Raw genomic sequence first — 16,310 nt, forward strand, 5'->3', positions numbered from 1 at the left:
GTTCACCTCTTATGTGTATCTATTTCCTTGTGAGCGTACAAACAGGAAGACTTTAGGGGATACCAAGGTAAACGGAATTGTCAGAACACTTGTGGGCGCAGAACACCCTATAGTTTGTGGTGCGGGAATTATATCACTTGACTGAGAAGCCGGAGGCCAGGAGCTGCAGCTCATTTCCCGGAGACTAGGATAACTTCATCGAAGTGGGTAACAACTTTATTTATTTAAAAACTTGCAAGAAAGCAACGATGTGTCATATAACAATGTTGGTATGGAAATTCCATTCTCGCTCGTGGCACTCATTAAAACAAAACGTTAAAATGATGCTTCACTTGATTATTATGTTTACAATAAAATAGGAGTGAAATGGACAAAAATGTGTCTCCCATCTTGCAAGAATATGTTAAATGTATGCAGTTATATTAGGTAAATAAGCTACTAATTTATCATTATATGGAGCATGAACGCTTTCCTGTAGAAATATTAAAATTAACAACCATATTTTGGTTACTGTATGAACCAGTGTTTAATTAAATATAAAGTAATATTGACGTTCACTAGGATTTTCTTGTTATTTCCCACTGTGTTTCTGTAGCGATTATGAGAGAAAACGGCACTCGAGGGGTGACACGCGTAATCGATGCCACTAGACGGGCACAACTGCAGCTGCTAGAGAAATGCACACCAATGAATCCCAAGACAATTAATGTACTCAATAATTTAAGATACATCTTGCCTGAATGGTGCAGTCACTTTAAAACGAGGCGAGTCAAGTTTAAATATTTTGTTTATAGATCAGATATCCTCAGCTAGACCTGACCAAACACTCCTAGGCTTCCAGGCACCCAAAATTTCAGATTTTGTGTTCTTATTTTGGTGTATAATTGTTGGATGGGTTATGTAAGGGATAATATGAGTTGAGTGATTTCAAATGCAAGTCAGTGAAGTCGTTTCTCTGTCTGGCTCGCACAAAATCAATAGCAGCTCTCTGGGTCTCGTCGCTGCTCCAAACACTTATGCGTGTTTTCTTTGGTATTCGCAATGTTGATCAAAATTTAGTACGTTTCAGTGAGGGGAAACTTGGGCACATTCTTTTCCCCTTCTCATATTTATTAGCGAAGAATCATGTCAATATTCTTTCTCGTCAGAAAATGGTCTTCGTCAGTTCAATTTTATGCTCAAATGTTGTATTTTATTAAATTGTATTGATTATTGCCGCCAAGAAGTTGTAGATTGGCGAGCTAAGAATTAAGAGTGAGCATCGGTCGAGGGGAGCGCAGACGACGCGCGCACCGGGAAAGCGAACACAGTACAAGAGCTGTTCGCGCGCCAGCACATAGAGGATTCTCTAGTGGAAATATTATATATATTTCTAGTAAATTATATGTCTGAAATTTTCTAATTAAATTTATATTTCATCAATGCAATTTATGATTACGGAAATGTAATTCATTTTGAGGATGTTGTTGGAGTTGTTGATATATGGATGAACTGGTCCATGTGTGAGTGAGTATTGGCGGGCTGGCCGGGGTCAGAAGAGGAGGTGGCAACTGTGGGTGCGAGAGTAGTGCGAGGGTGCGAGAGTAGTCTGGGTCCCCTGCACGTCTCCTACCCAGTCAACATACACTTGTTGGTGGTAATACCAGTCCTAATGGTGGTGTGGTGGAAGTAGCGGGGTGTAAAGTAGACTGAGAGTAGCTCCAGCTCCAGGGTTGACGGGAGTGTTTAGTGTTACTGTCTGAGGAAGGTAAACTCTGCCGCTTGAGCGACATGGCTACTCAACCTTCAACGCGATTCAGCGAGAATTATGAGCTGAAGGAGGAACTAGGAAAGTAAGTACCCCCTGCTTTGTGTTGTGTATTATAATATTAGTGTGGTGTGGGGAGGGTGGCGCCGCCAGGGGTCGGCGGGGAATGCTTTCAGAGGCTTCAGTCTCCAGCAGTAGCAGACGACATAACCCTCCAGCGGCAGAAGTTGTGTGGTTTCATCTTGGTGACATTCCTGAGACGAGTCGCACTTGGCGGAGGCTTCGGCGACCACGTCAGTGTACAAGAAGCGACAGGTTGACGCGATAATTAAATAGGCGGTGGGCGTGAGGGAGGGAGGGAGGCGGGGTGCCAGGGGCGGCGCTGTGGGCATGCCCGCCCAGGTGGGCACGGGGGGGCCGACGCCCCCCCCACATTGATCCCTACACCTGTGAAGGGCTTCGTCAGCTGATCCTGCTCTGCCTGTCAATATTTAGGCGACGGGAAGATTCTCCTCAGCTGTTTCCGCTCTGCCTGTCAATATTCAGGCTACGGGAAGATTCTTATCAGCTGTTCCCAGCCTGCCTGTCAATATTGTAGAGACGGGTTGGCGGCTCGTCAGCTGATCTTAGCATTTCTGTCAACAATCAGAGGACGGGAAAGATTCTCATCAGCTGTTCATGGTCCACCTGTCAATATTCAGGTGACGAGAAAGATTCTCATCAGCTGCTCCCGGTGTGCTGTCAATATTCAGGTGAGGAATGGCGGGTGCTGCACCACCAGCAGCCCACCAGTCAACCATATTTACCTAAGATAGTAATTATTGTAGAGCGGATGACTGCAGCGAGTACAGGAAGTGCAGGGGACGATTCCTGTAAGTATGGCGCCAGGGTTTCCCTGGCTTGTGTGAGGGAGCCTCCCATGGTCGCTGTGTGAGATAGCCTCCCATGGTCGCTGTGTGAGGTAGCCTCCCATGGTCGCTGAGTGAGGTAGCCTCCCATGGTCGCTGTGTGAGGGAGCCTCCCATGGTCGCTGTGTGAGGTAGCCTCCCATGGTCGCTGTGTGAGGTAGCCTCCCATGGTCGCTGTGTGAGGTAGCCTCCCATGGTCGCTGTGTGAGGTAGCCTCCCATGGTCGCTGTGTGAGGTAGCCTCCCATGGTCGCTGTGTGAGGGAGCCTCCCATGGTCGCTGTGTGAGGGAGCCTCCTATGGTCGCTGTGTGAGGGAGCCTCCTATGGTCGCTGTGTGAGGGAGCCTCCCATGGTCGCTGTGTGAGGGAGCCTCCTATGGTCGCTGTGTGAGGGAGCCTCCCATGGTCGCTGTGTGAGGTAGCCTCCCATGGTCGCTGTGTGAGGTAGCCTCCCATGGTCGCTGTGTGAGGTAGCCTCCCATGGTCGCTGTGTGAGGGAGCCTTCCATGATCGCTGTGTGAGGTAGCCTCCCATGGTCGCTGTGTGAGGTAGCCTCCCATGGTCGCTGTGTGAGGTAGTCTTCCATGGTCGCTGTGTGAGGTAGCCTCCCATGGTCGCTGTGTGAGGTAGCCTCCCATGGTCGCTGTGTGAGGTAGCCTCCCATGGTATCTGTGAAGTAGCCTCCCATGGTCGCTGTGTGAGGGAGCCTCCCATGGTCGCTGTGTGAGGTAGCCTCCCATGGTCGCTGTGTGAGGTAGCTTCCCATGGTCGCTGTGTGAGGTAGCCTCCCATGGTCGCTGTGTGAGGTAGCCTCCCATGGTATCTGTGTGAAGTAGCCACCCATGGTCGCTGTGTGAGGTAGCCTCCCATGGATGCTGTGTGAGGTAGCCTCCCATGGTTGCTGTGTGAGGTAGCCTCCCATGGTCGCTGTGTGAGGTAGCCTCCCATGGTCGCTGTGTGAGGTAGCCTCCCATGATCGCTGTGTGAGGTAGCCTCTCATGGTCGCTGTGTGAGGTAGCCTCCCATGGTCGCTGTGTGAGGTAGCCTCCCATGGTCGCTGTGTGAGGTAGCCTCCCATGGTCGCTGTGAGGTAGCCTCCCATGGTCGCTGTGTGAGGTAGCCTCCCATGGTCGCTGTGTGAGGTAGCCTCCCATGGTCGCTGTGTGAGGTAGCCTCCCATGGTCGCTGTGTGAAATAGCCTCCCATGGTCGCTGTGTGAGGTAGCCTCCCATGGTCGCTGTGTGAGGTAGCCTCCCATGGTCGCTGTGTGAGGTAGCCTCCCATGGTCGCTGTGTGAGGTAGCCTCCCGTGGTCGCTGTGTGAGGTAGCTTCCCATGGTCGCTGTGTGAGGGAGCCTCCCATGGTCGCTGTGTGAGGTAGCCTCCCATGGTCGCTGTGTGAGGTAGCCTCCCATGGTCGCTGTGTGAGGTAGCTTCCCATGGTCGCTGTGTGAGGGAGCCTCCCATGGTCGCTGTGTGAGGGAGCCTCCCATGGTCGCTGTGTGAGGTAGCCTCCCATGGTCGCTGTGTGAGGGAGCCTCCCATGGTCGCTGTGAGGTAGCCTCCCATGGTCACTGTGTGAGGTAGCCTCCCATGGTCGTTGTGTGAGGTAGTCTCCCATGGTCGCTGTGTGAGGTAGCCTCCCATGGTCGCTGTGTGAGGGAGCCTTCCATGGTCGCTGTGTGAGGTAGCCTCCCATGGTCGCTGTGTGAGGGAGCCTTCCAGGGTCGCTGTGTGAGGTAGCCTCCCATGGTCGCTGTGTGAGGGAGCCTTCCAGGGTCGCTGTGTGAGGTAGCCTCCCAAGGTCGCTGTGTGAGGGAGCCTTCCAGGGTCGCTGTGTGAGGTAGCCTCCCATGGTCGCTGTGTGAGGGAGCCTTCCAGGGTCGCTGTGTGAAGTAGCCTCCCATGGTCGCTGTGTGAGGTAGCCTCCCATGGTCGCTGTGTGAGGTAGCCTCCCATGATCGCTGTGTGAGGTAGCCTCTCATGGTCGCTGTGTGAGGTAGCCTCCCATGGTCGCTGTGTGAGGGAGCCTTCCATGGTTGCTGTGTGAGGTAGCCTCCCATGGTCACTGTGAGGGAGCCTCCCATGGTCGCTGTGTGAGGTAGCCTCCCATGGTCGCTGTGTGAGGTAGCCTCCCATGGTCACTGTGTGAGGTAGCCTCCCATGGTCGCTGTGTGAGGTTGCCTCCCATGGTCGCTGTGTGAGGTAACCTCCCATAGTCGCTGTGTGAGGGAGCCTTCCATGGTCGCTGTGTGAGGTAGCCTCCCATGGTCGCTGTGTGAGGGAGCCTTCCAGGGTCGCTGTGTGAGGTAGCCTCCCATGGTCGCTGTGTGAGGTAGCCTCCCATGGTCGCTGTGTGAGGTAGCCTCCCATGGTCGCTGTGTGAGGTAGCCTCTCATGGTCGCTGTGTGAGGGAGCCTCCCATGGTCGCTGTGTGAGGTAGCCTACCATGGTCGCTGCGTGAGGGAACCTCCCATGATCGCTGTGTGAGGTAGCCTCCCATGGTCGCTGTGTGAGGTAGCCTCCCATGGTCAATGTGTGAGGGAGCCTCCCATGGTCGCTGTGTGAGGTAGCCTCTCATGGTCGCTGTGTGAGGTAGCCTCCCATGGTCGCTGTGTGAGGGAGCCTTCCATGGTTGCTGTGTGAGGTAGCCTCCCATGGTCACTGTGAGGGAGCCTCCCATGGTCGCTGTGTGAGGTAGCCTCCCATGGTCGCTGTGTGAGGTAGCCTCCCATGGTCACTGTGTGAGGTAGCCTCCCATGGTCGCTGTGTGAGGTTGCCTCCCATGGTCGCTGTGTGAGGTAACCTCCCATAGTCGCTGTGTGAGGGAGCCTTCCATGGTCGCTGTGTGAGGTAGCCTCCCATGGTCGCTGTGTGAGGGAGCCTTCCAGGGTCGCTGTGTGAGGTAGCCTCCCATGGTCGCTGTGTGAGGTAGCCTCCCATGGTCGCTGTGTGAGGTAGCCTCTCATGGTCGCTGTGTGAGGGAGCCTCCCATGGTCGCTGTGTGAGGTAGCCTACCATGGTCGCTGCGTGAGGGAACCTCCCATGATCGCTGTGTGAGGTAGCCTCCCATGGTCGCTGTGTGAGGTAGCCTCCCATGGTCAATGTGTGAGGGAGCCTCCCATGGTCGCTGTGTGAGGGAGCCTCCCATAGTCGCTGTGTGAGGGAGCCTCCCATGGTCGCTGTGTGAGGTAGCCTCCCATGGTCGCTGTGTGAGGTAGCCTCCCATGGTCTCTGTGAGGTACCCTCCCATGGTCTCTGTGAGGTAGCCTCCCATTGCCGCTGTGTGAGGTAGCCTCTTATGGTCGCTGTGTGAGGTAGCCTCCCATGGTCTCTGTGAGGTAGCCTCCCATGGTCGCTGTGTGAGGTAGCCTCCCATGGTCGCTGTGTGAGGGAGCCTCCCATGGTCACTGTGAGGTAGCCTTCCATGGTCACTGTGAGGTAGCCTCCCATGGTCACTGTGAGGGAGCCTCCCATGGTCGCTGTGTGAGGGAGCCTCCCATGGTCGCTGTGTGAGGGAGCCTCCCATGGTCGCTGTGTGAGGTAGCCTCCCATGGTCGCTGTGTGAGGTAGCCTCCCATGGTCGCTGTGTGAGGTAGCCTCCCATGGTCTCTGTGAGGTACCCTCTCATGGTCTCTGTGAGGTAGCCTCCCATGGTCGCTGTGTGAGATAGCCTCCCATGGTCGCTGTGTGAGGTAGCCTCCCATGGTCTCTGTGAGGTAGCCTCCCATGGTCGCTGTGTGAGGTAGCCTCCCATGGTCGCTGTTTGAGGGAGCCTCCCATGGTCACTGTGAGGTAGCCTCCCATGGTCACTGTGAGGTAGCCTCCCATGGTCGCTGTGTGAGGTAGCCTCCCATGGTCACTGTGAGGTAGCCTCCCATGGTCACTGTGAGGTAGCCTCCCATGGTCACTGTGAGGTAGCCTCCCATGGTCACTGTGAGGGAGCCTCACATGGTCACTGTGAGGTAGCCTCCCATGGTCGCTGTGTGAGGGAGCCTCCCATGGTCACTGTGTGAGGTAGCCTCCTATGGTCGCTGTGTGAGGTAGCCTCCCATGGTCGCTGTGTGAGGTAGCCTCCCATGGTCACTGTGAGGTACCCTCCCATGGTCGCTGTGTGAGGTAGCCTCCCATGGTCGCTGTGTGAGGGAGCCTCCCATGGTCGCTGTGTGAGGTAGCCTCCCATGGTCACTGTGAGGGAGCCTCCCATGGTCGCTGTGTGAGGTAGCCTCCCATGGTCGCTGTGTGAGGTTGCCTCCCATGGTCACTGTGAGGGAGCCTCCCATGGTCGCTGTGTGAGGTAGCCTCCCATGGTCGCTGTGTGAGGTAGCCTCCCATGGTCACTGTGAGGGAGCCTCCCATGGTCGCTGTGTGAGGTAGCCTCCCATGGTCGCTGTGAGGTAGCCTCCCATGGACGCTGTGTGAGGTTGCCTCCCATGGTCGCTGTGTGAGGTAGCCTCCCATGGTCGCTGTGTGAGGTAGCCTACCATGGTCGCTGTGTGAGGTTGCCTCCCATGGTCGCTGTGTGAGGTAGCCTCCCATGGTCACTGTGAGGGAGCCTCCCATGGTCGCTGAGTGAGGTACCCTCCCATGGTCGCTGTGTGAGGTAGCCTCCCATGGACGCTGTGTGAGGTTGCCTCCCATGGTCGCTGTGTGAGGTAGCCTCCCATGGTCGCTGTGTGAGGTAGCCTCCCATGGTCGCTGTGTGAGGTAGCCTCCCATGGACGCTGTGTGAGGTTGCCTCCCATGGTCGCTGTGTGAGGTAGCCTCCCATGGTCGCTGTGTGAGGTAGCCTACCATGGTCGCTGTGTGAGGTTGCCTCCCATGGTCGCTGTGTGAGGTAGCCTCCCATGGTCACTGTGAGGGAGCCTCCCATGGTCGCTGTGTAACACTCACCGCTGTACTAAACAAAGACAATATAATCACATAAGAACCTCCTACTCCTATCTCTACACAAATAAATATTATGTAGTAAACTATATGTAACGAGGCTGGGGATAACTGAGAGGTAGTCGCACTGCACATTATAAATACACATTTACTTAGACATAATAGTAAATTTAATAATAATGAGTAAAATAATATACAAATGTTTTCCCTTGCGAATAAAGCTTAGAGAAAGAGAATTAGGCCATCATCCCTTCCGTGTGTACCTCGGCCAGCGTTATTGTGAACTGTATATATATATATATATATATATATATATATATATATATATATATATATATATATATATATATATATATATATATATATATATACTAATACTGCCTTATGTTAAAGTCAGTTAAATACAAACTATCATAAATAATACTTACAATAATTTATATAATCAATATATTATTTAATCAGTTAAGATTATTACAATCATATTTATTCACGAACACAGTTATTATCAGATTAGTATTGAAAGTTGAATAAAAATACTCATTAGGCCCTTACCTAGAATATCGTAATAAGCGAATGTAACTTGTGTCTAAAAGTCAAGATATTTAGCCTAGCTCACTAAACATATCAAAACAAAACATTCTTATGTATTTCTTGATGTATAAAGAAGTACGTTCTTACATTGACATCAAAACATTTCTCAAGTTGACCTGTCATTAATAGTCCAGTACACACTGAGGCTGATTATATAATCGGTGCATCACACTAATCCAGTACACACTGAGGCTGATTATATAATCGGTACATCACACTAATCCAGTACACACTGAGGCTGATTATATAATCGGTACATCACACTAATCCAGTACACACTGAGGCTGATTATATAATCGGTACATCACACTAATCCAGTACACACTGAGGCTGATTATATAATCGGTACATCACACTAATCCAGTACACACTGAGGCTGATTATATAATCGGTACATCACACTAATCCAGTACACACTGAGGCTGATTATATAATCGGTACATCACACTAATCCAGTACACACTGAGGCTGATTATATAATCGGTACATCACACTAATCCAGTACACACTGAGGCTGATTATATAATCGGTACATCACACTAATCCAGTACACACTGAGGCTGATTATATAATCGGTACATCACACTAATCCAGTACACACTGAGGCTGATTATATAATCGGTACATCACACTAATCCAGTACACACTGAGGCTGATTATATAATCGGTACATCACACTAATCCAGTACACACTGAGGCTGATTATATAATCGGTACATCACACTACCTGACATCCTCTCATGTCCCTTACATGTTTATCAATATTCCTAAGTAGTTACACAAGTCTCTGGCAAGAAGTGTTAGCCACTTGTCTCAGCTCTCACAAGGCGGGGTTCTTGACATGGATGATCGCGGACGCAGGTTCGAATCCTCGTCACGGCCCTTGTGGATTTGTTCATGGAAGGTCCACTACCTCACCAATAATCCTCATTGCTCCTCCAGCCACAGATGACACCGCTGCCGACGTCTACACCGAGTAGCCCGTTCTCGCCAGCGTTCTCACCTCAAGAAAATGTCGTACTAAAGTGCCTTATCCTAACCAACCAGAGGACCCACCAACAGAAAACGGGACATTATGTCAATTTCGCGGTAGCCTCCCATGTCAATTTCGCGGTAGCCTCCCATGTCAATTTCGCGGTAGCCTCCCTATCATTTTCTACTACGACAGACGGGCTCACCATAGCCCGTGCTACTTGGAACTTTGTTCCAGGTAGCAAATCTTTAATTTAAACAACATACTACGACAGTTTTTGGCCTTAGTTAAAGTATACGTCAAAATGCGAGGTGTTATTAGGAGGCCGGGTTGCACTGGGAAGTAACTTACTCTTGTGCGAGACACCACGCTTCAACTGTGTCAAAAAGAAAGAAATTAACCGATGGACAAGTCTGCTTAGGAGTAACCCAATCCTAAGCAGACTTGTCCATCAGTTAATTGTTTTGTTTGACTCCTGCTGGACAAGAGACTGCCGCTGCACAAACTTTGATTCAGTCCACTTTACGGTGATTCAAATAGACGAAACCCCAACTGACTGCAGTGTACCAATTTGGAGCAACCTCCGTCGTGTCACATGAGTCAGTGACGTGCTGCGTCCCTGGGGCCACATTCACGAAAGCACTTACGCAAACACTTACGAACCTGTACATCTTTTCCCAATCTTTGGAGGGCTTTGTATCCAATTATCAAACAGTTAATGACCTCCGAAGCACCAGGAGGCTGTTTATAACAATAACAACAGTTGATTGGCAAGTTTTCATGCTCGTAAACTGTTTAATAAATGTAACCAAAGCCGTCAAAGATTGAGAAAAGGTGTACACGTTCGTAAATGCTTGCGCAAGTGCTTTCGTGAATCTGGCCCCTGTAGTCCTCGCCGGCTCTGTTATTATTATTATAATTATTATTTTCTGCCACAGACGTGACCACACATCTATAATGCTAATCAACACTTATACACTTTCTTCTGTCCTCCAAGGACAGGGTTAGAGATGTGTTAAACATATAATTCAGTGATTTATTGAACAATCAACCACAGGAGGTGATTGTAGTGCTTTTAAAATGCTAACCTACGAACATAATTACACAGACTTGCGTCTGTCCTACATAAACTGTGTTCGAGGTGTCTTTTTACATAGTGTCATTAATGTGCGTTTAAGAAGGTGAAATGCAAGTCTGACCAGCTTTCACATATCCTGTATACAAATACACACTCACATATATATATGTGTGTGTGTGTAAATCACGAAAATTAACACGTGATGAAATACCACACACACACACACACACACACACACACACACACACACACACACACACACACACACACACACACACACACACACACACACACACACACATATATATATATATATATATATATATATATATATATATATATATATATTATATATATATATTGTATAAAGGGTAAGATTAATGATTCTAACACGAATCTTCTCAATATTTCTTATGTTTTTCTTTACGGTCAAGAGAAGTTGAAAAATGAACTTTCTGAAGTTCATTTTGACACTTTATTTTGGTCGGCTGCATTTTGCAAGTCACTCCTTACATTCTCAAAGACTAATTTACCATGCTGTTGTTGTTGTTTTAGATTGTAGATGAAATGTATAACAGCTGTATTACACATTGTATAGGTATAATACATTGTATAGCAGATGTATTACATAGTCAATCTTGGGTCCAATGGGCCAATGGACCTATGGAATGGACTAATGGACCAATTGGGTCCAATGGACCCAATCTTGGGTCCAGTATATCACCAAGTGTTGCAGTATACATATAGTAGACTCATGTAGTGGTAAGACTCGTCCCGCACTGCTCAAGCTATTTGGCCGGGGAGGATTGACTGGGCGCCAGTCCTTAACTGTAGTCTCTGTTCACCCAGCAGTGAGTGGGTACCTGGTTGTTGAACCATCTGGCGGGTCGTATTCCAGGGAAAATTTGGATTAATTTAAGGACCTGCTCGAAACGCTATGCTTACGTTATGCTAAATATAGTGACTTGCAAGAATGTAAGAACTCTTCAGCTCCTTGAGGTTATCTTGAGATGATTTCGGGGCTTAGCGTCCCCGCGGCCCGGTCCTCAACCAGGCCTCCTTTTTGTTACACCATACACCCTCAGGAAGCAGCCCGGAGCAGCTGTCTATCTCCCAGGTACCTATTTACTGCTAGGTGAACAGCGGTATCAGGGTGAAAGAAACGTTTTGTCCATTTGTCTCGGCCTCCACCGGGGATCGAACCCGGAACCTCAGGACTACGTATACGAAGCGCTGTCCACTCAGCTGTCAGGCGCCCTTGTATATAGATAAAAAAAACCACATGCAATTATGAGTGGTGGTGGTGAGGTATGACGTCATGTGTCTCCTCTCATTGGCTACACCAGGTCATGTGACCTATAAAGTGTCGTTGGAAGATATAATGTCAACTCTGCCACACACTATATTATTTGACCCATGTATACAGCCAATCAAATATCAACCTCATTACACAAATGTATACATCGTAAGAGAAAGCAAATGTTGCGTGAGAGTTGTGCGTGCTGGTTGTGAGTGTGGCTCCAAGAGGCTGAGTAATGTTATGACGGATTGGTATATTGTATCAGTGTGTGCTAACTGGCCGACCAGTGATGACGATGACGGATGCTATCGGACGGATGCTTCGATGACGGATGCTATCTTGACCTTTAGTAACTATACGGTAGGTGCCAGTATTACTACACACGGCTGTCTTATAACTCAGTAATAACGTCAGTAACTATACGGTAGGTGCCAGTATTACTACACACGGCTGTCTTATAACTCAGTAATAACGTCAGTAACTATACAAGTGCCACCTTCAGTTGGAGTGACTGATGAATTACTGCGATGTAGCCCACCTGGAGTGACATAAGCTCCAGGTCTCGCATCTCTCAGGTGTATAGTTATCATACGTACCTTACCTGACCTTGAGGTGGTTCCCAGGAGTCGCGCCACCCCATCTCTCACCAGCTTCTTGGTCGATGGTCTCGTCAACCAGGTGATAGTCTCGTCAACCAGGTTGATGGTCTCGTCAACCAGGTGATGGTCTCGTCAACCAGGTGATGGTCTCGTCAACCAGGTGATGGTCTCGTCAACCAGGTTGATGGTCTGGTCAACCAGGTTGATGGTCTATTAGACGCCAAGAATGTTCTTATAACACATTTGTATGACGGATCGCAGCAAACCCAAGAATCACTGTTGGGTGCCAGCCAATTGAGGAGTGAGTTTGATGGACCACAGTCAACATAAACTTGACTTTGATGGATCACAGAGATCTCTGGCGTGTCTTGATAGGTCTCGTCAGGTCTGGAATTACTCTTGGATCTGCGCAGAAGTTACTATGAAGTCCTAGTTAGCTGTAACTGATCCCAGGAAGCCTTAAATTAACTGATGCGTTCCAACCATCACAGAAAGACTTGCGAGGAGTTCGACTTAGCTCAGAAGTGACGAAGAATCACAACCAAGAATGACTGAATTCCTAAATCCTGGTCTAGGAGTGCCCTAGTCAACCCTGGATGGCTCTAGCCAGCCTGGGAGTGGCTGATGGGCCACAGACACACCAACAGGGACTGATGGGTCACAGCCAAGCCAGTAGTGACTGGCAGGTCACAACTAAAGTCAGGAGATCGTAATTCATCGGCTTCACGTCCGGCCCCGCTGAGCGGACAGATGAAAGCTGCCGTCTGGAGGCTGCCGTCTGGAAGCTGCCGTCTGGAAGCTGCCGTCTGGAAGCTGCCGTCTGGAAGCTGCCGTCTGGAGGCTGCCGTCTGGAAGCTGCCGTCTGGAAGCTGCCGTCTGGAAGCTGCCGTCTGGAAGCTGCCGTCTGGAAGGCTGGTATTGTCGGCGAGGAGCGACTCTTCGCTCATCGTGGTAAACCATAAACAAGCCTCTTTGAACAATAGACCAGCCCTGTGGAACAACAGACCAGCCCTGTGGAACAACAGACCAGCCCTGTGGAACAACAGACCAGCCCTGTGGAACAATAGACCAGCCCTGTGGAACAATAGACCAGCCCTGTGGAACAATAGACCAGCCCTGTGGAACAATAGACCAGCCCTGTGGAACAACAGACCAGCCCTGTGGAACAACAGACCAGCCCTGTGGAACAACAGACCAGCCCTGTGGAACAACAGACCAGCCCTGTGGAACAACAGACCAGCCCTGTGGAACAACAGACCAGCCCTGTGGAACAGACCAGCCCTGTGGAACAACAGACCAGCCCTGTGGAACAATAGACCAGGTGTGTGGAACAATAGACCAGGTGTGTGGAACAATAGACCAGGTGTGTGGAACAATAGACCAGGTGTGTGGAACAATAGACCAGGTGTGTGGAACAATAGACCTTCCACGTGGAACAATTGACCAGACGAGTGAAACACTAGATGAGCAATGTGGGGTTGTGTGGGCGTGACACAGAGGCACACACACACACACACACCTGTGATGGGGGTGGAGAGTGCCAAGTCCGGTGCCAGCCTCACATACCAGCCATGATACAGCCCTCCTCTTGCTACTGTAAGGGGTCACGGCCCCCTGCCACACTCACCAACAGCTTTAGGCACCTTTAAAGAGTGTGTCACGTCCATACCAGTTACCACAGTTATTGATTTAAAGAGTGTGTCACGTCCATACCAGTTACCACAGTTATTGATTTAAAGAGTGTGTCACGTCCATACCAGTTACCACAGTTATTGATTTAAAGAGTGTGTCACGTCCATACCAGTTACCACAGTTATTGATTTAAAGAGTGTGTCACGTCCATACCAGTTACCACAGTTATTGATTTAAGCTCCCCCGGCTTGGCAACCCTATCGGGCGGCATCAACCCGAATATCATTATGCAGTAATATGTGGAGTCCGTGAGGGCGGTGGGCGGGCGGGCGGGTGGTGCCCGGAGGAGCCACAAGCAGGAGGCAAGAGGACCTGCAACCACCAACTGAGCAGCGGCCTCCTACACTGTATTGATCAGTCAGCTGGTGCAGTCAACTGAGGCCCTCGGACACGGCCGCTGCTGCCCACCACTGTTCTCACCATCACTTCCTCACTCTTGTACAACACTCACATTGTTGTACAACACTCACACTGTTGTACAACACACACACACACTATTGTACAACACACACACACTATTGTACAACACCCACACTATTGAACAACACTCACATTGTTGTACAACACCCACACTATTGAACAACACACACACACACTATTGTACAACACACACACTATTGTACAACACCCACACTATTGAACAACACTCACATTGTTGTACAACACCCACACTATTGAACAACACACACACACACTATTGTACAACACACACACTATTGTACAACACCCACACTATTGAACAACACTCACATTGTTGTACAACACCCACACTATTGAACAACACACACACACACTATTGTACAACACACACACTATTGTACAACACCCACACTATTGAACAACACACACATTGTTGTACAACACACACACACACTATTGTACAACACACACACTATTGAACAACACACACACACACTATTGTACAACACACACACTATTGAACAACACACACATTGTTGTACAACACACACACACACTATTGTACAACACACACACTATTGAACAACACACACACACACTATTGTACAACACCCACACTATTGAACAACACACACATTGTTGTACAACACACACACACACTATTGTACAACACACACACTATTGAACAACACACACACACACTATTGTACAACACCCACACTATTGAACAACACACACATTGTTGTACAACACACACACACACTATTGTACAACACACACACTATTGAACAACACACACACACACTATTGTACAACACCCACACTATTGAACAACACACACATTGTTGTACAACACACACACACACTATTGTACAACACACACACTATTGAACAACACACACACACACTATTGTACAACACACACACTATTGAACAACACACACACACACTATTGTACAACACCCACACTATTGAACAACACACACATTGTTGTACAACACACACACACACTATTGTACAACACCCACACTATTGAACAACACACACACACACTATTGTACAACACCCACACTATTGAACAACACACACACACACTATTGTACAACACCCACACTATTGAACAACACACACACACACTATTGTACAACACCCACACTATTGAACAACACACACACTATTGTACAACACACACACTATTGTACAACACACACACTATTGTACAACACACACACTGTTGAACAACACACACACTGTTGAACAACACACACACTATTGTACAACACACACACTATTGTACAACACACACACTATTGTACAACACACACACTGTTGTACAACACACACACTGTTGAACAACACACACACTATTGTACAACACACACACTATTGTACAACACACACACTATTGTACAACACACACACTGTTGTACAACACACACACTGTTGAACAACACTCACACTGTTGTACAACACACACACTGTTGTACAACACACACACTGTTGTACAACACACACACTGTTGTACAACACACACACTGTTGTACAACACACACACACTATTGTACAACACACACACTGTTGAACAACACACACACTGTTGTACAACACACACACTGTTGAACAACACACACACTGTTGTACAACACACACACTGTTGAACAACACACACACTGTTGTACAACACACACACTGTTGTACAACACACACACTGTTGAACAACACTCACACTGTTGTACAACACACACACACTGTTGTACAACACACACACTGTTGTACAACACACACACTGTTGTACAACACACACACTATTGTACAACACACACACTGTTGAACAACACACACACTGTTGTACAACACACACACACTATTGTACAACACACACACTGTTGAACAACACACACACTGTTGTACAACACACACACTGTTGTACAACACACACACTGTTGTACAACACACACACTGTTGTACAACACACACACTGTTGTACAACACACACACTGTTGTACAACACACACACTATTGTACAACACACACACTATTGTACAACACACACACACTGTTGTACAACACTCACACTGTTGTACAACACACACACTATTGTACAACACTCACACTGT

At 48.7% G+C, this 16,310-nt stretch overlaps 1 protein-coding gene across 23 annotated transcripts in view; it reads left to right on the forward strand.

The window, feature by feature from the left end:
- The first annotated feature begins 1,528 nt into the window (after window positions 1–1,528).
- The window catches only part of CaMKII (Calcium/calmodulin-dependent protein kinase II), a 397,894-nt gene continuing 383,112 nt past the window's right edge, over window positions 1,529–16,310 (forward strand). For 11 of the 23 annotated variants that reach the window (XM_069315730.1, XM_069315739.1, XM_069315728.1 and 8 more), the window contains exon 1: window positions 1,531–1,832. In XM_069315730.1, coding sequence (XP_069171831.1) covers window positions 1,771–1,832 — 62 coding nt within the window. In that variant the 5' untranslated portion in view covers window positions 1,531–1,770. Of the gene's footprint in view, window positions 1,833–16,310 lie in introns of all 23 variants that reach the window. The other 12 variants (XM_069315744.1, XM_069315741.1, XM_069315745.1 and 9 more) reach the window with 3 other exon arrangements.

This window comes from Procambarus clarkii, chromosome 82 (assembly GCF_040958095.1).
Source record: "Procambarus clarkii isolate CNS0578487 chromosome 82, FALCON_Pclarkii_2.0, whole genome shotgun sequence".
Classification (NCBI taxonomy): Eukaryota; Metazoa; Arthropoda; class Malacostraca; order Decapoda; family Cambaridae; genus Procambarus; species Procambarus clarkii.